Below are 23,158 nucleotides of genomic sequence, written 5' to 3'. Positions count from 1 at the left end.
ACTGGTCTAAAGAAAGCTTACAAAGCATACTAAGACTTACTAGAATATAAGAATGATGGAAATAGGACTAAATCAGATCTCTGTTACATTCCTAAATGAATATTTAACACGTTACATATAATGAAATAACACAAGCAGATCTACAAATGTACAAATAACACGAGGTAGCACTGCTAACTGCTGAGAGAATGGTTCTCTCCTCTTCCTTTTGTCATAGGAAACTCCTATTTCTTCCCTTTTGCCACTCTCCCCAAAACTAACAGACAATATCAGACCTACCAATAGTTTTATCTCTATTCACCTTCCAAACCAATGGTCCTTCATGAATCATCTTCCTTTTTGTTAAATCCAAATTCTGGCAAAATAAAGAAAATCATGCACAAATAATTTCCAAGCACTCAGTAACATGATATTCTATATAATACAGTCTCTTTTTAAGAAATTCTTAATATAAAATACGCCATTTACATCAACTATCATTACTGCTATTTGTCAGTTCTTGAAAATGGCACAAAGGCCATGTTAAAGTAATCTGCATACGATTTTCTAAAAAGGAAAAGGTATCTTGCAGAAAAACATTCAGGAGTACTATCTTCCAAACCTCATTCTAAACAGATAGTAACAGATTATGAAAATCAAGTTACAAACATTCAGCCACTAGAGTCTCAACATATCCTTTAATTTTTCTATGAATAATTGGATGAGCATGGTACATATGCTTGTCTATAAGAAAGTGGCTTCTGAGTTCCAAGGCTCTAATTTCAAAGAAAGTTCTAAGAAATAGTACTCATGAAAAGTCCAGGTACTACTTAGGCTTGGTCTAAATATTAACAACTTATTAGTAAGAGAATCATCTTTTAGTATTAGCAGCTCTAGAAAACTCTCATTCTTTGGAAGTTAAGGGGAATAAGCACATTTACAAGCTTGTTGACAAAGTATTAATATATGACATAAAAGTCTATTTTAACGGCCACCAAATAAATCTGCCAAAACCACCACCTAGTGAAATGGTACAGAAAGACTTAAAATCCGAAAAAGTTAACACATAAGCCCACATACTAGAAGTGGCAATTAGTAAACATTCTACTATTGTTCCTATAATGGTTCCAACTTTTATGCTTTTGAAGACCCTCATGAGAAAATAATACATTATCTTGTGTTATTAAATGACCTGGAAAGTTACCATAGTAAACAGTCCTACCCTTATTTAAACTACAGAACACCGGCTGGACATGGTGGCTCATGCCTGTAATCCCCGCACTGTGGGAGGCTGAGAAAGGAGTGCTTGAGCCCGGGAGTTCTGGACCAGCCTGACAACACAGCAAGACCTTGTCTTTACAAAACACAGAATTAGCTGGGCATGGTGGCATATACCTATAGTCCTAGCTGCTAGGGAGGCTGAGGTGGGTGGACTGGCTAAGTCCAGGAGGTCAAGGCTGCAGTGAGCCAAGATCGCACCACTGCATTCCAGCCTAGGCAACAGAGCGAGACCCTGTCTGAAACAAACAAACTACAGAACACAATACAATTACATTTTATAATAATTAGTGTCCCTTAGTCTCCTGCCAATTGCTGTCATGTAATATTACAGTTTCATGCAAGACATTCCTCCAATGAAAGACTAATCTTCATACAGATCATGCATTTAAAAGGCAGCAAAAAAATCATAAATACAGATAATCTATGATACAAGAACTCCTTCAGGTGATGTATATTCCCATTGAGATGTTAATTACCTGCCAGGTCTTTAGCAAATTTTATTTTATTTTTAAAATTATGATTAGACCATCTCTCACCCTGAGCTCTTCAACATTTGGGTACTCTGACAACTTCAGGCTGGAGGTATCAAGGCGACGCTGATAATCTTCGAGGCGCTGAAAATTAGGCAGGGTGGAACCAAGGTTAGTGCTTTGGTCATTAATGACATTTCTGAATCAAACTTAGCGTTTAAAATCTCCATTTTACTGAGCTCTTTGCAATGCTAGACAGGACTGAAAACTCACTCTCTTCCCTCGGCTTTGGTGATATTATACTCTCCTAGTTTTCCTCCTACCTCTTTGGGTTTTCTTTCTCAATCTTCTCTTCAAAGTCATTGGTCTCTTATTAGCTTATATTTACTTTCTGAATGTGTAAATCATGCACATAGTACAAAATTCAGATGGTGACATAAGGCAAAAAATAGAAAGTCTCCCTCTAACCTTGTCCTATTGCCCCACCTCCCTCAATTTTCCCTAAAGAAGCAATCACTAATATCCATTTCTTGGGTAGCCTTTGAGAAAAATTCTATGCAAATAGATATGTATATCTCGATTTATACATGCATATATAAGTATGCTAGTCTTCGTGCACGTTGTGTGTATGTGTCCTTTTTTAAAACAAGATATGGTAGCATAATATATTCATATATGCATTCCTTTGGTATTCCTATATGTATTCCTCATTGAAATGGTAGAATATATTCATATATGTATTCCCCCGTGTGTGTGTGTGTGTGTGTGTGTGTGTGTGGTGTATGACTTACAAATATATCTTGGAGATTGTTCCACATGAGCACATATAGAGAGTTATTTCATTTTTTATAAATGACTATAGGATATAAAACTCTGTAAATAAACTATAATTTATTTCATTACGCCTTACTGATGGGCATTTAAGTTATTTCAGCTCTTCTATAACAAACAATACTATAATAAAGTGGACTTAAATATATGTCTTTGTATACCCGTGTAGGATATCTGTAGGATGAATTTCCAGAACTGTTGGATCAAAGGGTAAGCACATTCCCCCTCAAAATCATTTCCAAATTTTACATGGAAAAGTCTGAATGAGCATAGTGAACACCTACATATTACCATCTATATTCTACAATTAACATTTGCTCCATTTGTTTTATCATATATCTATTTATTCATCCCTCTATCCATCAGTCCATCTTATTTTTTGGATGTATTTCAAAATAAATTACAGACATAAGTACACTTTACCTCTGAACATTTAAGTATCCATACAGTTTTTTTAAAAAGTAAAATTTGCATACAGTAGAACACACATTTTAAGTGTGTGTTCCATGAATTTTGACAAGTGCTTATACATTTGTGTAACCTAAACATCTATCAAGATAGAAAACTTCACCCCAGGAAGTTTCCTCATACTTCTTTCCAGTTAATTTCTACCTCCACATCCCCAGTGGCAACCAGTTTTCTGTTTTCTTCCTACCATAGAATAGTTTAGTCTCTCTTAGAAGTTCATATAAATAGAATCATAGGGGCCGGGTGCGGTGGCTCAAGCCTGTAATCCCAGCACTTTGGGAGGCCGAGACGGGCGGATCACGAGGTCAGGAGATCGAGACCATCCCGGCTAACACGGTGAAACCCCGTCTCTACTAAAAATACAAAAAACTAGCCGGGCGAGGTGGCGGGCGCCTGTAGTCCCAGCTACTCCAGAGGCTGAGGCAGGAGAATGGCGTAAACCTGGGAGGCGGAGCTTGCTGTGAGCTGAGATCCGGCCACTGCACTCCAGCCGGGGCTACAGAGCAAGACTCCGTCTCAAAAAAAAAAAAAAAAAAAAAAATAGAATCATAGGTATGTACTCTTTTGCCTCTGTTTTTTTTTTCCATTCAGCATGTTTGTGAGATTTGTCCATGTTGTATGCCTTAGTGGTACATTCCTTTTTTTTTTTTAATCACTCAGGGCATTCTCTTTTATAAGTATACCACAGTTGGTTTATCCATTCTGTTGATAATTCTTGGGCTGTTTCTAGCTTTTTGCTATTATGAACAAAGTTGCTATAAGCATTCTTGTCTGTTTGTGGGTGTATCTTTATCCTCAGATAAAGATATATTTTATTATTCAGAAAATCTAGGTCCATTTTCTTATGATTGACATTCCTACTAAAGTTAGTTAGTTAATTTGTTATCTGCTATTTCCAGCAGGCACAATGGATAACCAGCCTGAGTATGCCAGCTCATCTATACCAGGAGTCTGCAAAGTTTTTAGTAAAAGGTCAGTTAGGTTTTGCAGGCCATATAGTCTCTCTCAGTTATTCAGTTCCACTGTTTTGGAACAAAAGTAGCCACAGATAATACATAAATGATCAGGCTCTGTGTAGTAAAGAACTCTAATATGGTTCATTTCTCTTGAGCAAATCACTAGGAACAGAACTGCTGAGTCAAAAGGTAGATATAAGGGTATGTACAGAGTTTTAATCTAAATAAATATTGCTATATAACCCTCTGGGATTTTATCATTTTACACTCTGAACAGCACAGTTGAAAGTACTAGTTTTTCTATAGCCTCACCAAGACAGTTGTAATCATACTTAGCTCCTAAGAAACTACATCCGTGTTCATGGATTCAATTAGCCTCTGTATGCTCACAATCTTACATTTCTATCTTCAACATGGTCCTTACAGGTGGACCCATATAGCCAACTGCTTACTGTAAAGTCTACCTGATAGCCCAAAGTGACCTCATCATCTTCCCCACAAATCTGGGGCTTCTCCACTCATCCTGTCCATTCAAATATGCAATCCAGAAACCTGGGGGTTTATTCTTGACATCACTTTTCCTTCAAATCCTTCTTCAAATCAGTCATCAAGTCCTGTCAATTTTACCTTCTAAATACTTCTCCAACTTCTCTAAGCTGCCATCAGCTATCCTAGATTGCTGCAAGATTAATAAATGGGCTCTTACATCCACTATCCTTCAACTCATTCTCCATACAGTAGTAGGGGTGACATTTATATAATGAAAATCTGATACTATATTCTTACTTGTCTATGCTGAATTCCTACTGCTCTTAAGAATAAAAAATCGGCCGGGCGCGGTGGCTCAAGCCTGTAATCCCAGCACTTTGGGAGGCCGAGACGGGCGGATCACAAGGTCAGGAGATCGAGACCATCCTGGCTAACATGGTGAAACCCCGTCTCTACTAAAAATACAAAAAAACTAGCCGGGCGAGGTGGCGGGCGCCTGTAGTCCCAGCTACTTGGGAGGCTGAGGCAGGAGAATGGCGCAAACCCGGGAGGCGGAGCTTGCAGTGAGCTGAGATCCGGCCACTGCACTCCAGCCTGGGCGACACAGCGAGACTCCGTCTCAAAAAAAAAAAAAAGAATAAAAAATCAAAATTTTTAATCTGATCTCTAGGGCCTTTATGAGTTGGCCTTGGTCTACTTTCCCTCATTTTATGCCACTCTGACTTTGCTTTTTAGGCATGATCCACACTCATTTAAATTTTCAACTCCTCCAACAGACCATGCTTTCTTTTTCTGTCAGAACTTTGGTATATATTGCCTCTACCTCTAGGGTTGCACCCTTCACATCATTTTGGTTCACTTCCACTCATCCTTCAGAGCTTGGCTCAAGTGTAAATTTCTCAAGAAAATTTCCTCTAATAGGCACCACCTAACATCCCCAAACTAAGCTAGGCCACACAGTTATATATCATAGCATCTTGAAATTATCCTTGATAGCAGCTATCACAACTGATACAAAATATCTGCACTATAATCCTGTTAAATGCCTTTCTATCCTCCTAGCAAACGAGCTCAGTGTGGGCAGATACTGTGCTCATTTTCTCAACTACTCTGTACCCTATGCCCAGCATACAGTAGATGCTCTATAAATATCTGCTGAATGAACAGATACATGAAAGAGCAAACAAGCAGCCTGAGATGTTCCAAAAAGTCAAACACAACTCTGATATTCTATTATAAATTGATCTTGACCTGCCTGCTACGCCAACAGTAAACAAATGTTTTCCCTGTCCATTAGGTAATGATAGTTGTACAACTATTTCACAGATCCCAGGTAATACTAATTTAATGTTCTCTCAATGTTATCCCGTATCTTCTTGTTTTCCTTTTTTACCTGCTTGTTTTCTGCCTCCTTGACAGCCTGATTTACATAATTTAAGATCTGACGACAGTGATCTGCAGCTTTCTTCACCTTCTCCCTTTCTGTTGGCCATTCTAAATATGGGGAAGAAATCAAAAACGTAAAATAGAGGAAATGAGCAGAAAACCACAAAAATATATGTAAACGAGATTTCATTTCATTTCAATAGTTTTCAGAGCAAAAAATAGACCTTGAAGATTTTTGTACCAGCTTAAAGCCTCTGTCAGAGTCTCAATTCAAGCTGTCCTTGGACAGGTAAAACTTCTAACAGGACTTTAAAACATAAATTCTAATATTTAAAAAAGAAATCACAGTACAGAACCTGAAATCCAAGAAGAGATGCTTTACATGAAGCACCAGGACCACTATATTACACACTCCAGAAGGGCAGGTCTCATTTACTTTGTAAACAATATAAAAGGAAATCCCTTCTACCCCTAGAATTTCACAGTGCATAGCCTACATAATTATGTCCAGTGAATTTGTTAAACAAAATTTTTTAATAACATAATTCAAAATAATTCCAAAACAAGTTTCTTTGAATTTGAGATTATATTTAAAGAAAGAAAACAGATTACAACATTAAAAGAAGATGAAATTCATCAAAACATATTGAGGTGGCCCGAAGAAGACTAGATTATATCTTGTTAGAAAATCTTGGCTGGGCATGGTGACTCATGCCTATAATCACAGCACTTTGGGAGGTGGGAGGATTGCTTGGCTGGGCATGGTGGCTCATGCCTGTAATCCTAGCACTTCGGGAGGCCAAAGCAGGCAGACTGCCTGAGGTCAGGAGTTCAAGACCAGTCTGGCCAATATGGTAAAACTCCGTTTCTACTAAAAATACAAGAAAATTAGCCGGGTGTGGTGGTGTGTGCCTGTAATCCCAGCTACTCGGGAGGCTGAGGCAGGGGAATTGCTTGAACCCAGGCAGTGGAGGTTGCAGTGAGCTGAGATTGTGCCACTGCACTCTAGCCTGGGTGACAGAGCGAGACTCCATCTCAAAAAAACAAAACAAAACAAAACGTACTGAGGCTCTGTCATGTCTATAATACAAAGAAAACCAAAATCAGAACATTCAAAATTATAATCCTCCAAACCACAGTCCAACTAGACTGAGCAAATATATTAAATTATAAAAATTAATGTGTATGAGTGTAAACCACTTTTGTAACCAGGTACCATAATTTAAAATTTCCTGGTTATGTATTCAAATTCTCAGGCACAAGAAACAAGATTTCAGTTGCATTAAATTATTAGTGAGAGCTAAGTATAAGAACCTAAAGCTCAATTGAGAAACAGATTCACTTCATGTTTCAAAACAGGAGTTGGAATTACAATGCATTGATTTGGCTTAATAAAAGTCATAGATAGATATCCATGAAACATCTCTTCAGCCAAGGATGAACCTTCTTTAAAGCAAAAATGATGTAGGCTAGAACAAGGATGGTCAAACTTTTTCCGTAAGGGCCAGATAATTTTACACTTTGCAGGCCAAATGGTCACTGATAAAACTACTCGACTCTGCTGTTATAATGTAAAAGCAATCAGGGACAGTGCATAAACAGATGAGCATGGCTGTGCTCCAATAAAACTTTACTTATGAAAACAGATAGTGAGCATGACTTGGTCTACGATTCACAGTTTGATAAACCCTGTGCTAAAGCTACTAATGGAGTACATTAAATCAAACAGCCCAAAGAAGACTAGATTATATCTTGTTAGAAAATCTTGGCTGGGCATGGTGACTCATGCCTATAATCACAGCACTTTGGGAGGTGAGAGGATTGCTTGAGGCCAGGAGTTTGAGACAGCCTGGGCAACATAGTGAGACCCTTGCTTAAAAAAAAAAAAAAAAAAAGCCATGTGTGGTGGTGTACACCTGTAGTCCCAGCTGTTGGGGAAGCTGAGGTGGAAGGAATGCCTGAGCCCAGGAGTTTGAGGTTTCAGGAAACTATGACTGTGCCACTGTACTCCAGCCTGCATCACTGAGTGAGACCCTGTCTCAAAAAAAAAAAAAAAAAAAAAAAAAAAAAAAAGAAAATCTTGTACTATTTGGAAATCCAACTCCATTCAGGATGCTGTAAGATATTATTTACAGGATATTGGGCGTTTTTTGGTTGTTGTTCCTAAGCTTTTTATTTCAGTGAAAATGTTGTACCTGTGTATTTGCCAATATTATCCAATAGAAGTGGGTACTTAGTAAGCCTTTGCATTTGAGTGGGAATAATATCCTTCAGTTGAAGACGACGACACAGTGGATTACTTTCAGCATCCTAAAATTAAAGTGAAACAAGTGAATCTGTAATTCTTATTAGAATCATAGTTAACATGTACTATGTATTCACCGTTAAGTGTTTAATGCATCACAGTTCTGGTTATTAAATCAAGATCTTTAAAAAATGCCAAGATATATCATTGCCACACTATACTTCTGCTTTCTCCTTTAATCACATAATGGGGGAAGGGAGCCTCTATCACTAAATGAATGGCTTCTTTGTTATCTGTTTAAGGAGGGACTGAAAGCATCCATAAGCAGCTCTACGTATTGCTTCCTTGTGTTAAAACAGTTTTATCTTCACCTATTCAGAAAATCTAGGTCCATTTTCCTATGATTGACATTCCTACCAAAAGTGGTTAATTTGTTATCTGCCATTCCAAGAAGGCACAATGGATAACCAGTCTGAGTATGCCAGCTCATCTATACCAGTGGTCTGCAAAGTTTTTAGTAAAATGCCAGTTAGTAAATATTTTAGGCTTTGCAGGCCATATAGTCTCTCTCACAACTATTCAGCTCCACTGTTTTGGCATAAATGAATGAATAAGGCTCTGTGTAGTAAAGAACTCTAATATGGCCTCCAAGGTTCCCATCCTCTTGTGTAAATACTCTGTGTAATCCCATGCCCTTGAGTATGAACATTTTGGAATCTGTGAATACAATGGGATATCACACCTGTGATTAGGTTGCCACCACATGATTTTGAGATCGTAAGAAAGGAAATTGTCCTGGATGGGCCTGACTTCATTAGAAGAGCCTTTAAAACAAATCTGTATCAGAAAGCCACATTCCTACTGGCCTGGAAGAAAGCAAACATCCACCTCTAAACTGCCTAACGGGGCCATATGGCAGAGATATCTGTGTTCTCTAGGAGTTGAAACTGGTTCCTAGCCAATAGCCAGCAAGGTAGGACCTCAGTTATACATTTACAAATAAATGAACTCTGCTAACAACCAGTGAGCTTAGAAGAGAATCTCGAGCATCAGATGAGAATTGCAGCTCCAACTGACACTGTGATCTCAGCCTGGTCAAACTCTCAAGGGAAGATCCTGCTAAACCATAGCCACACACCACAACAACTGTGAGAAATCTGTCAAGTGGCCATGTTTGTGTTTACATAAAACTTTACAAAAACAGGTAACAGGCTAGATATGGTCTGTTAGCCATAGCTGAAAGACCCTTAATTCATATACCCCAATGAGTATGGCTGCTGTTATGTTTTTCCCTGGAGAAGCCCATTCTCATGCTTTGACAATATTCTCTTAATAGAGCATATGGTTGTTTCCTGATAAAAGCCTGGTGGCAATGTGGATTTCTGTATCAAGTATTTTAATCCTGACATATATTTTTCATTATTCACCATTCCAAAATCATTTTTATGCCTTCCAGGAATTTAAGAGATAATGTATAGCTTTTAAAAATGTTAATATGGGCCAGGTGTAGTGGCTCACACCTGTAATCCCTTTGGGAGGCCGAGGCGGGCGGATCACTTGAGGTCAGGTGTTCGAGCCCAGCCTGGCCAACATGGTGAAACCGTGTCTCTACTAAAAATAGAAAAAATTAGCAGGGTGTGGTGGCATGCACCTGTAATCCTAACTACCGGGGAGGCTGAGGCAGGAGAATCACTTGAACCCAGGAGGCAGAGGTTGCAGTGAGCTGAGATTGTGCCACTGCACTCCAGCCTGGGTGACAGAGCGACACCCTGTCTCCAAAAAAAAAAAAAAAAAAAAAGTTAACATAGATGTAATCTTTGTAAAAGTCTTAGTCAGAATTCCCCCAGTTTATCTGATAATTGATAAAAACTTGCCTTATTTTTTTTCTTACATGACTCACTCAACTCACTTGCACAAAAGTCTGAAATCGAGAATCCTTTTTCTGACGAGACTTGATCATTTCCAGGGCGAAAGGTTGGTTACTGCAAAAGGTAGCAGCAGCATGTTTCAATTTCTCCTCTCCTGGTCCGCTGAACTGTGCCAAGAATGCAAAGAACACAAAAGAGAATGGGATACTGAGCTTATACAAGGCCAGACAAAGAGACAGACAACCAGAATCCTCTCAACATTTCAATAAGTACTCTCAAGTGACAAAATACACAGAACTGCATATCTCTGTGGAATATCAATGGTTCTCCATTAAAAAGGTCTGACCTTGACACAACCAGACCTTTTCTGATCATATTCCAATGCTTTCTTCTTCTTTTTTATTTTTTTTTAGAGTCTTGCTCTGTCACCCAGGCTGGAGTACAATGGCACGATCTCGGCTCACTGCAACCTCTGCCTCTCAGGTTCATGAGATTCTCACCTCTGCCTCCCAAGTAACTGGGATTACAGGCATGCACCACCACACCCAGCTAATTTTTGTATTTTCAGTAGAAACGGGGTTTCACCATGTTGGCCAGGCTGTTCTCAAACTCCCGACCTCAGCTGATCTGTCTGCCGCAGTGTTCCAAAGTGCTAGGATTACAGGTGTGAGCCACTGTGCCGAGTCCCAATGTTTTCTTGCTTGTAGCCTATCACAACCTATTACCTTTTAGCCTACATTACTTATAAATTACACAGAAAACTGACATTTGGAGAATGTAAGATACAAAATGCCTGAAGACTGAGACTAAATTTTCATTCCTTTTTTTTTTTTTTTTGAGACAGTCTCATTCTGTGGCCCAGGCTGGAATGTAGTGGTGCCATCTCAGCTCACTGCAACTTCTGCCTCCCAGGTTCAAGTGATTCTCCTGCCTCAGCCTCCCAAGTAGGTGGGACTACAGGCATGCACCACCACGCCTGGCTAATTTTTTTTTTGTATTTTTAGTAGAGATGGGATTTCACCATGTTGGCCAGGCTGGTCTTGAACTTCTGAACTCAAGTGATCTGCCTGCCTTGGCCTCTCAAATTGCTGGGATTATGGGCATGAGCCACTACACCCAGCCTAAAATTTAATTTTCTTACACCCTGACACCTTTACAACAACTAACATCTTACTACTCTGGGAAGCAAATCCTTGGCATACTAGCATTCTTTCTTACTCACTATAAAACCCACTATGACCACAGGCAGGGCATAACTTTTCTAGGTTCAAATAAAATTAAATCACTGCTGTTTCACCTGTGTAGCAGCTGGAGCTGGCTTGGGGGAGATGAATGAGCTTACGAATTCTTTTGCTAAAAATTATACTTCTCACTAATATTTTTTACTTTGTAAATTTAAGTTTGCATATGTCATGATTTTAAGATTTCTGATGGTCAAACACCTAAAAAGTGATTTACTAGTAGCTGCTCTTATAAGTCAAATACATTGTTTTTTAATACAGCCTCTATACTTGTAGATAATTGCTTTATGGTTTGTAAATATGTCTTCCATATAATCTTCCATTTAAAGCCATATTCCCAAAAGTTTGTACATAAAGGCATTTTATAAAAAGCCCTTCTGTAGCACATTTGTAGATAAATTCAGAGATTTTTTCAAGTAGGACACATACAAAGCAATATTTTAATAGGTCACTCCAATTTTGTATTCTTTTTTTTTTTTTTTTTTTTTTTGTTGAGACAGAGTCTCGCTTTGTCGCCCAGGCTGGGGTGCAGTGGCCAGATCTCAGCTCACTGCAAGCTCCGCCTCCCAGGTTTACGCCATTCTCCTGCCTCAGCCTCCTGAGTAGCTGGGACTACAGGCCCCGCCACCTCGCCCGGCTAGTTTTTTGTATTTTTTAGTAGAGACGGGGTTTCACCATGTTAGCCAGGATGGTCTCGATCTCCTGACCTCGTGATCCGCCTGTCTCGGCCTCCCAAAGTGCTGGGATTACAGGCTTGAGCCACCGCGCCCGGCCCAATTTTGTATTCTTACTCTATGATGAATATGACATTCAACATGTTTAATAATGAGATTGGCAGCATTTTTAGCATGTTAGTCAATCAAAGCACCAAACAACTACAAACAGCAGCTGGGTTTACCAAAGAAAATAATGCCCCCAATCTCAAGCAGTTCTACAGTAGTTTGTTTTTGTTTTTGTTTTTGAGACGGAGTCTCGCGCTGTCGCCTAGGCTGGAGTGCAATGGCTCTATCTCGGCTCACTGCAACCTGCACCTCCCAGGTTCAAGTGATTCTCCTGCCTCAGCCTCTGGAGTAGCTGGGATTACAGGCATGCACCACCATGCCTGGCTAATTTTGTAATTTTAGTAGAGACGGGGTTTCTACATATTGCTCAAGCTGGTCTGACCTCAGGTGATCTGCCTGCCTCGGCCTCCCAAAGTTCAGGGATTACAGACTTCCGTGAGCCACGGCGCCAGGCCTCTACAGTAGTTTTACAAGCAGTTTAAGTATAGATGTTCCTTGATTTCTGATGAAATTATATCCTAATACAACCATCAAAAATTGAAAATATCTTAAGTTGAAAATGCATTTAATACACTGAACCTACCAAATACCATAGCTTGGCCTAGCCTACCTTAAATGTGCTCAGAACACTTGCATTAGCCTACAGCTGGGCAAAATCACCTATATACACTGTAGAGTGGTTGTTTACCCTGTGATCACATGGCTGACCAGGAGCTGTGGCTCACTGTTGCTGCCCAGCATTGAGAGTAACGTACCACATATTGCCAAGCTCCGGAAAAGATTAAAAGTCAAAATTCAAAGTGTGGTTTCTACTGAATGTGTATTACTTTCCCACTACTGTAAAGTAAAAAAACTGCCGAAGTGGGAACCATAGTAAGTCAAGGATTGTCTGTATATGTAAAGTGATCTTAAGGAAACAATACTGGAAAAATACTTTCCAAAATGATTTTATTTAAACAGCAAGAGTAAAATCTAAAGGCCTATTTATGATTCTTGCTTCTATGATTTCTGGCCAATGCCTTCTTCTGAATTAATGCTTTGTATGTGACAGTTACAAACCACCATTTAGTTTTTCCTCAACTTTTTACAGGTACAGGCATACTTCGTATTTTTATCGTACTTTGCAGATATTGTATTTTTTACAAATTAAAGGTTTGTGACAACCCTGAGCAAGTCTGTTGGTGCCATTTTTCCAAAACCATGTGCTCATGTCATGTCTGTGTGCCACATTTTGGTAGTTCTCATAATAGAATCTGTTACGGTGATCTCTGATCAGTGATCTCTGATGTTACTATTTATTGTTTTGGGGCACCATGAACTTCACCCACATGTGGTGGCAAACCTGATGGAAAAATGTTGTGTGTGTTCTGACCATCCCCCATCTCCCTTCCCTTTCCTTGGGCCTCCTTATTCTGAGACACAACAATATTGAATTTAGGCCAATTAACAACGCTGCAATGGTCTTTAGGGATTCAAGTGACAAGTCGCACATCTCTCACTTGAAATTAAAAGCTAGAAATGATTAAGTTTAGTAAGGAAGGCATGTCAAAAGCTGAGATTTGGCTCTTATGCCAAATGGCCAACTTGTGAACACAAAGAAAAAATTCTTGAAGGAAATAAAAGTGATACTCCAGTGAACAAATGAACAAGAGGAAAGTGAAACAGCCTATTGCTGGTATGGAGGAATTTTGAATGGTCTGTATAAAGAAGATGAAATCAGCCACAATATTCCCTTAAGCCAAAGCCTAATACAAAGCAAGCCCCTAATTCTCTTCAATTCTATGAAGGCTGAGAGGTAAGGAAGCTACAGAAGAAGAGTTTGAAGGTAGCAGGGGTAAACTGATGAGATTTAAGAAAAGAAATCGTCTCCCTAAAAATAAAAGTACAAAGTGATGCGGCAAGTGTTGACATAGCAGTAGAAGCTACGGTAAGTTACCCAGAAGACGTACCTGAGATAATTAATTACAATGGCTACACTAAACAACAGATTTTCAATGTGGATGAAATAGCCTTCCATTGGAAGAAGATGCCATCTAGAACTTTCACAGCTAGAGAGGAGAAATCAATGTCCGACTTCAACATGTCAAAAGAAAGTCCAGTTCTCTTGTTAGGGGCCAATGACTTTAAATTGAAGCCAATGATAATTTACCATTCTGAAATTCCTGGGGCCCTTAAGAATAATGCGAAATCTACTCTGCCTGTGCTCTATAAATGAAACAACAAAGCCTGGATGAGAACACGTCTGTTACGACCTACTGCTCAGGAAAAAAAAGTTATTTTTAAAATAGTACTGTCCATTGACAATGCACATGGTCACTTAAAGACTTCTGATGGAGATGTACAAGGAGGTTAATGTTGTTTTCAGGCCTGCTAACACAATATTCATTCTGCAGCTCATGGATCAAGGAGTAATTTTTACTTTCAAGTCTTTTTTTTTTTTTTTTTTTTTTTTTTGAGACGGAGTCTCGCTCTGTCGCCCAGGCTGGAGTGCAGTGGCGCAATCTCGGCTCACTGCAAGCTCCGCCTCCCGGGTTCACGCCATTCTCCTGCCTCAGCCTCCCGAGTAGCTGGGACTACAGGCGCCCGCCCCTGCGCCCGGCTAATTTTTTCTATTTTTAGTAGAGACGGGGTTTCACCATGGTCTCGATCTCCTGACCTTGTGATCCGCCCACCTCGGCCTCCCAAAGTGCTGGGATTATAGGCGTGAGCCACCACGCCCGGCCTCAAGTCTTATTATTTAAGAAATATATTTCATAAGGTGATAGCTGCCATAATAGTGATTCCTCTGATGGGTCTGGGCAAAGCAAACTGAATACCTTCTGAAAAGGATTCAATATTCTAGATGCCATTAAGAACATTCATGATTCACAGGAGGAGGTCAAAATATCAATATTAACAGGAGTTTGGAAGAAGTCGATTCCAACCCTCACAGGTGACTTCCAGCAGTTCAAGACTTCAGTGGAAGAGGTAACTGCAAAAAAACTAGGATTACAGTGGAGCCTGAAGGTGTGACTGAATCACTGCAATTCATGGTATGACTTTAATGGATAAGGGATTGCTTCTTACAGATGAGCAAAAAAAAGTGGTTTCTTGAAATGGAATCTACTGCTTGACCTTTTTCAGCTTTACATTAACTTTGCAAAATGGGTGAGTTTGCGTATTCAGAAAGGTTAGTTACTCAACCTTGAATCTGACCAAGTGTCCATAAAAATAATAAAGAGAAACAGAAAATTTCCTTACCCATGTCAGCAAATCTTCCCCAATCTGATCGATAACAGAGGTCTCATTTCTCTTTCGAACAGCCTTCATTTGTTCATTCAATCCAACTAAAGATAAAAAGATAGAAAAACGTTAGTAACACACTCAGTGTAGACAGAATTACTGGTAGTACAGAGTAGCTACTTTTTTTTTTTTATAAAGAGGATTTTCATAGTAGTATAGCTGCTTCTTATCTCCTTAAATAGAAATCTGGACATAGTGCTTATACATCCAGATATTATAAACTCTATCTGAAAAACAGGTGCTAAACAAAAAAGTTTTGGAAACTAGCACATTACATACATGGTAGTTGCATCAAATATTCATTTAACCTCAAGACTCCATCCATAATCATGCTCAAAAATAACTTGAATGTAAACAGTACAAGTAATTCTGTTCACTGATCCTCTCAAAATGTGTAAGTGTGCAGGCAATGGATATAATCAAGCCTGAACTTGTCAATGCATGCCTGTGAAACCCAAGATTACCCACAAAGGAATAAAAGGCATCAATTTGGTTAGCAGATGTTTATAGGTAGTAACGACATGAAAAAGAAAGATAAAAAAATTAAGGGTCATAGAGAAATAGTGATCTATAAATGAGAGGAACATCATATTACCGTCCACAAAAGTCCAAGATGATTTCAACCAATAAAATGTCAACAAGGTAGAATTTTTATATACTTATTCAAGTGTTCTAAGCCACAAAACAATAAAACAATTTCTGAGGCTAGGCACAGTGGCTCAGCCTATAATCCCAGCACTTTGGAGGCCAAAGCAGGTGGGTGGATCACTTGAGGTCAGGAGTTTGAGACCAGCCTGGCTAACACGGTGAAACCCGTCTCTACGAAAAACACAAAAATTAGCTGGGTGTGGTAGTGCACGCCTGTAATCCCAGCTACTCAGGTGGCCGAGGTGGGAGGATCCCTTGAACCCAGGGGGCAGAGGTTGCAGTGAGCCAAGATTGCACCACTGCACTCCAGCTTGGGCAACAGAGCGAGACTCCGTCTCAAAACAATAAAAACAATTCCTGAAAATTACCCAACCATGCGATTATATACCATATACTACTATTTTTAAAATACATTTATACATATATTATATTGGATATATATATTTAAAGAGAGAGATATACTATAATTGATAGAAAATTTTCAACAGTGAATTTGACTATTCATGTTTTTCACCTTAGACACTGACTTTAGACTGGAAGCCCTATGTTGACACATTGTATATGTAAGACTGATTGTGAGGAAAAGGATCTAGTCAAAGTTCTAATCATTCCTTTATTTATGTTACATTCTCACAAATAATCTCAGGAATACTAACATGGGTACATTTACAAAATTTTATACTCATAATATTTTTCTCTATTGGAAACGTTAGGGGCAAATATCAGAGTTAATTTCTCTTACTATGAAGTTGAAGAATATCTTCCAAGTTTGAAAAAATTTTCCGTAGCTCTGAGGGTGACAGAATTCCTTCTCTGGACACTCGCTGATAGAACACTTGATCAAGAACCTTCAGTGTTCGAACATGAGCTCTTTCAGTGTAGAACAATTCTGAGCAGGAAAGACATATGAAATGTTGCCTTACTTAGAACAACTTCATAGGATCAATCATACTCTTTAGCTGGCGTGAAGTAGCAAATGAATTATATAATACATTATTTATCATTTAGAAAGGATAAAATATCTCTGAATTCATTTTGATTCCAAGAAATTATCCTACATACTGGCTCTGAGAGTTGAATACTGACAAATAAAAAATATCATTCAAAACTTTTTTTTTTAGTGTATTCCCAAACTCATCTATCTGTTTACAATAATACCCACCTATCACAACTATGTCATTAAGAAAACTGTAAGCCCCAACATCATATAGCCTTTAATTTGAGCCCTCTTAAGAAATAATAGTACTTTTGGTTACCTAATTTGCCTATAAACACTCATTTCTGGTGTCAGGCTTATAATTTCATGATGTCTCAGTATTGTCAGAGACAAGATATTTATTCAAATCACATGCTAAGGATAGCAAAGGGTACAGCATCCATGCCACACATTTATCACAAACATGCTAGGGTAAATGAAGAACACTGCACTTGGATACAGAAAGAAGACCAGGAACGAAATTTTTTTCCTTTTATATTATTAGCTGTATGATCTTAATGAATTCAATCTCCCTGGGCCTTACCTTCCTCATTTAAAATCTATGCATAAAAATAACTTAGTTGTTACAATGACTTTTCAACTTTAAGATCTATAATGCTATGAATCTTAAATATCTTTAAGGCTAAACACGTTTTCCTTTTAAATTATCAGTAAGAATCACAGAAGCATTTGCATTTTCTTGAGGTCAAGGATTATCTGTCCAGTTTAATTTCCTCTTTGTTTAAAACAAAAGGCTAGGAGAAACTTTGAAGCAAACTCCGAGGCTGAGAGACTTAATTTACTCTGACAAAACTCAGTATTTGTAAACAACAACAAATTGATTACACTCACCATTAATCACTTCCTGTCTTTTGATCTCACAAGGTTTTAGTCCCAATAACACTTCTCGACTAACAAGCTGCTGCCAGTTGGGTGGATCTGTCTCTAAGTCGTTTTCAAATTGTTCATCCTCACTTTGACTTTCTCCAAAAGCTACACTGTCAAACCTACGAAGCAAAAATAATGAATTCAATTTGAGGGCTTCAGGTAGACAACGGGAAACAGCATACGTCTTTATATTACAATAAATTCTAATCAGATTCCTGAATCTGACTTAGCACAGAGCCTGAAATTTCATCCTCTCCTACAAATGGCTGTTTTATACATACTTCAAAATACAGCTTTTGAATGACAGGTGTTTCTTAACAGCTTTCTTTTAGACTACATAACAGATTGGTATACAGGGTTTCTTTTCCTTTAAACTGGAACTTCAAGAGGAAAAAAGGTTACATTTCTTAAAATGCGCCTTTATTGAAAGCTGCTTAAGATATACTTACTTTCGAAAGGGCTTTGGTGTCCCATGTTCAGTCACCCTAAAACAATGGAGAGTAAAAAGTAACATGAAAACAAAATGGTGATCAATAAATTTATACCAAGGATACTCAAAGCTAGGTGAAACTCCAACAAGCTTGATAAATAATTCTTTGGGATACTGTAATAATATAAAATAAATTGAAGAAAATTTGAGTACCTTTCTAAATTTCAGTAACAAGTTCTGAAATGGTGTTTTAGTTCTTTCATGCACCCAACTTATTTATTTATTTATTTTTTTTTTTACAGTTTGAAGTGGGGGCTTACTACATTGCCCAGGCCTGTCTCAAACTCCTGAGTTTAAGTGATTGATTCTCCTGCCTCAGCCTCCCAAGTAGCTGGGATTATAGGTACATACCACCATGCCAGGCTTAAGTGTTAGAATGCTACTAAGTATAGGAATAGTATATAATTTAAAAACTTTAAGTAATGCCCTAAGTTTCTCTAAGATATCACTGAATTACCTTTCTACTTCACATTCCTCCTCCTGCACTTGGTCTAATGGAGGTGGTGGGAAATCAAAGACAGTATTGAGAGTACGAGGTGTGCCATCTAAGGTGTCTCCAGGTGCTGGTGTTTCTCCAACTTGCTTTGATCCTATAGACAAAAGTCAGACATTTGAAGAGTGTTAACACTTAATAAAGTCACTGGTCACCAAAAAAAATTAGTTCCCAGAAGAGCTTCAGTCTAATCCATAGCTACATTCTTTAAACAACAGGTTCACTAGAACTAAAAATTTAACATACAAAATTATGGCATCTCAGGCTCACGTGATCCTCCCATCTCAGCCTCACATGATCCTCCCGTCTCAGTCTTCCAAGTAGCTGGGCCTACAGTTGCGTGCCACCACACCTAGCTCATTTTTAAATTTTTTGTAGAGATGGGGTTTTGCTACTTTGCCTAGGCTAGTCTTGAATTCCTAGGCTCAAGCAATCCTTTCGCCTTGGCCACCCAAAGTGCTAGGATTATAGGTGTGAGCCACCATGCCTGGTCAGAAAAATAATTTTTAAAGTTGTTTCTTAAAAATTAACATAAGAAATAGCAAGGACTCACATAGTGCAGAAGAGTATATGATGAGGAACAACATTTTCCCATCTTATGCTTTTCTACCCCAGTATCAATCTTTTTTCATGTTTTCAAATGTGAGTTATTATAGTGGTCCAACTACAAATAACCTCTTTCTTTTTCATGATTTATTATCTTTAGTTAGCATCTATTTCTTTCCCCTCTGAGGATTTTGCTGACTTATACTTTCCACCTTCACTTTCCTCCCATTTCTTCCCAATGCTTAATAGTTTTATCATTATTACTAACTGGGTTATCAGTTACTACCTAAATTTAAATGACATGTCTATGTTTTTGTTCTATCAAAAAGTTAGTATCTCAACTCTGTTCTATGTCAGATTAGGTATTCAGTGTCCACATCCTCCCTCTAGTTGTATTTCCTTCCTTCTACCTTTCTTTTCTTTCAACTACATTTTTACTTGCATCATAAAAGAATTTTTTACATTTGTATTCTAATCTGCAGCCATAATGAACTATTCCATGCTTTGCCTGGTAGGGTTATTCTACAAGTCTGAAAACCAAGAAAAAGTGCTTATGACATATATATACTGTCATCTACAACACACATGTATACATCATTCCCGCCAGATTAAGAAGTATACTAGTTAGGATTATATATTTTTTCCTGCTGGTCCAATGATGCAATTCATGGGCCACTTCAAACAGAACGTTTATTAAAGTCTTTCTTACACACCATCAATTGCTAAAGATCATGCCACTTTTTATCTTGCTTCATGTTGAAATCATGACTTATTTTCCTGAACAATTGTTTTTCTTAACATTTCTAAATGCTTTTCTTTTATTGCTGTCAAAGTTACATAATTTTATCAAGTCTCAAACTGTTTCCTCTGCTGCTTCATACTATCCACTGCCTAAGATCCCCCTTTTCTTATCTGTGATGTTCTTGTGTTCCAAACTGGAGCAGTGGCTCTCTTGGCCTGAGACACAACCATCATTTCAGAACTGCCCTTTGCCACTTTCCTGGGTGTTTCCAATGTTTCCTGGATCCCAGGACATTTTCTTTCTTAATTTTTCCTCTCATGTTGCTAGAATGTGTATCCTCAAATGATTTTAAAGGGAAACGTACATTCCAGTTAAACTGTGGACCTTGCGTATCTGAAAATGTCTTTATTCTTTCTTCATATTTGATGAATAGCTTGGATGGATATAGGATTCTAAGTTCAAAACCATTTTCCTTCAGAAAGTTGAAGGCATGGCTCTTTTGTATTTCAGCACCCAGTTTATGATGAGGAATGTGATGTAGTATAATCCCCATTTTTTTCCTCTGAAAGCTTATCCCTTGTGCACTAAATTTCAAAGGACATGTTAGGAATGGATTTTTAAAAAAGCATTCACTATAGATAGTTCTGTCATCTAGCAATGCTAAAAGTTGGCTGGTGGCTCACAGTTTTCCTCTCCATGATAAAAACCACACTTGGTGGCCTCACAAGCCATGAATATTAAGCTATGCAAACTCCTGGCTCCTTGGTTCCTTGCTGTCTTCATCCCTAGTAGCCTCCTCTATGGCACCTCAGGGACCACTCCCAGAGCCTCATTCTCGATCATGTCACCACCAGAAATTGAACCACCTCCCGAACAAGGATGAAGACATGGTAATAAGCTCCTTGCCCAATTATCTACAACAATTACTTCATATCTTTCTTTACTCTTCAAATTCCCTTGCTCTTCTCACTGAACTCTCACTCTCAGTAAACAGTCTTACCTTTACATACACTCCACATCTCATCTCCTCTCTCCTCACAACTCTGTTCTACTGCTTATGTACTGTCTCCCACATATTCTACCTTTTCTTTCAGTTACCTTCCTACTAACATTGAAAAATAAAACCTCTAGTTAATCTCAGATTTTTAAAAAGTCTTCTTTAGACACCCCCATCTGCCTCTAACTACTGACCACTTCCCTCGGTACTCCCTTTACCTTCCCTTGATTGGACTTGGCACAATTTGCATTTTTTATATTTGTGACTATCGCTCTCAAGACAATAAGCTCATGAGGCAAGCATCTGTGTATAATTATTGCATGTTAACATCCGGGACAAACCTAATGCCTGACAAGAGAGCTTAATAAATATTTTTTTGGACAAATCAGAACTTAAATTATCATTCAGCATAGATTTATTATTGGTTGTAGCATATTAAAATGTTAAAACTAAATTAAACTGGGATTTAGTCTTGATTAACTTGCCACTCTATTTTTCAGTTAGTGTGTTTAAAATCTTGATGCTTAGTTAAGCTGAACTACAGCACTAGCTCACCTGTATCATTCTCTTTCCCTCCTTCCTGGGAAAAAGAGGCCCCTGAAGCCACAGAAGACACGGAATTGGCAGGCAGGTATCCAGCGTCTATTCCTTCATTTGCTAACCCGCTCTGGCGCACCTTGGCAGAGTCCTGAGGTTCAGGACTCACAGATGAGGGTGTGGATAAGTGCTTAGGGTGGCGCGCCTTCTGTAGTTCCATGGCTCTGCCAACTGAACAGAAAATGGTGGTTAATCATCTGGATTGCGGCCGGGTGTGGTGGCTCAAGCCTATAATCCCAACACTTTGGGACGCCAAGGTGGGTGAATCACGAGGTCAGGAGGTTGAGACCATCCTGGCTAATATGGTGAAACTCTGTGACTATTAAAAATACATAAGGCCGGGCGCGGTGGCTCACGCCTGTAATCCCACACTTTGGGAGGCCGAGATGGGCGGATCACAAGGTCAGGAGATCGAGACCATCCTGACTAACACGGTGAAACCCCGTCTCTACTAAAAATACAAAAAAATCAGCCGGGCGTGGTGGCAGGCACCTGTAGTCCCAGCTACTCGGGAGGCTGAGGCAGAAGAATGGCGTGAACCCAGGAGGCGAAGCTTGCAGTGAGCCGAGATCGCCCGGCTGCACTCCAGCCTGGGTGACAGAGCGAGACTCCACCTCAAAAAAAAAAAAAAAAATTAAAAAATAAATAAATAAATAAAATTAGCCAGGTGTGGTGGTGGCACGTGCCTGTAATCCCAGCTACTCAGAAGGTTGAGGCAGAAGAATCGCTTGAACCTGGGAGGCGGAGGTTGCAGTGAGCCGAAATTGTGCCACTGCACTCCAGCCTGGGTGAAAGAGCGAGACTCCATCTCAAAATAAATAAATACATAAATAAAACAAATAAAATAATCTATATTGCAAATTAGCTAAAAGCAAAAAAGGACAATGTAAAAGAATCTGGTAAAATGTGTGAAACATGGGTAGACCCAAAAATATATATATAGTGGATTGTTATGCAGAGAAACATACAGACAGACAGATGAAGGAAGGAAGAAGAGAAGAGAGAAAAGGAGAGGAAGGTAGACGAGAAAGATGAGGAGATGGAGGAGGGATGAGACAAGACGATGAAAGTGAGGAAGAGGAAGATGCAGGGAAAGAAGAAGGGTCATGAGAAAAGAAGGAGAACAATGGTGGACAGAGGGAGGAGGAATACTGAGAGACATGGAGCTGTGTTCATTTGTAAGAATGAAGATGAAGTCTTTATTTCTGTGAGTTCTTAGTAAGCTCCCACCCCAGTTCTCTCCCAACACTCAAACCTTCATCATCATAATGTACCTCAAAGACCATCTAGACCAATCCCCATCCTGCTAATTACCCTTGTTCACAAAGTCACCACAAGAAGCCAAAGACTCCCACTCAGGTGTTTAATCTCCAGAGCATTCTACACCCTCACCCAGCTTTTTATACCCTAATCTAACCCCTAATTCCTGAAATTCTTCTTTTGTATCCCTTGGAACTCACAGTTAACATCTGTGAAATCCTCTATCTCTTTAACTTCCTCTGA

General features: G+C 38.9%; 1 protein-coding gene across 15 annotated transcripts in view; it reads right to left on the bottom strand.

Moving 5' to 3' along the window:
* Positions 1–23,158, bottom strand: part of ARHGEF12 (Rho guanine nucleotide exchange factor 12) — a 149,637-nt gene that overhangs the window by 12,427 nt on the left and 114,052 nt on the right. For 14 of the 15 annotated variants that reach the window (XM_074015456.1, XM_074015457.1, XM_005579949.4 and 11 more), the window contains 11 exons: positions 21,614–21,826; positions 18,738–18,870; positions 18,240–18,275; positions 17,755–17,909; positions 16,669–16,815; positions 15,237–15,322; positions 10,015–10,140; positions 8,056–8,170; positions 5,868–5,968; positions 1,797–1,874; positions 280–355 (listed from right to left, as the gene is read on the bottom strand). In XM_074015456.1, the coding sequence (XP_073871557.1) occupies positions 280–355; positions 1,797–1,874; positions 5,868–5,968; positions 8,056–8,170; positions 10,015–10,140; positions 15,237–15,322; positions 16,669–16,815; positions 17,755–17,909; positions 18,240–18,275; positions 18,738–18,870; positions 21,614–21,826 (1,266 nt within the window). Of the gene's footprint in view, positions 1–279; positions 356–1,796; positions 1,875–5,867; positions 5,969–8,055; positions 8,171–9,979; positions 10,141–15,236; positions 15,323–16,668; positions 16,816–17,754; positions 17,910–18,239; positions 18,276–18,737; positions 18,871–21,613; positions 21,827–23,158 lie in introns of all 15 variants that reach the window. The other variant, XR_012423805.1, reaches the window with a different exon arrangement.

This window comes from Macaca fascicularis, chromosome 14 (assembly GCF_037993035.2).
Source record: "Macaca fascicularis isolate 582-1 chromosome 14, T2T-MFA8v1.1".
Classification (NCBI taxonomy): Eukaryota; Metazoa; Chordata; class Mammalia; order Primates; family Cercopithecidae; genus Macaca; species Macaca fascicularis.
The sequence above is the reverse complement of the archived record's forward strand: the minus strand, read 5'-3'. Positions and strand labels throughout refer to the sequence as shown.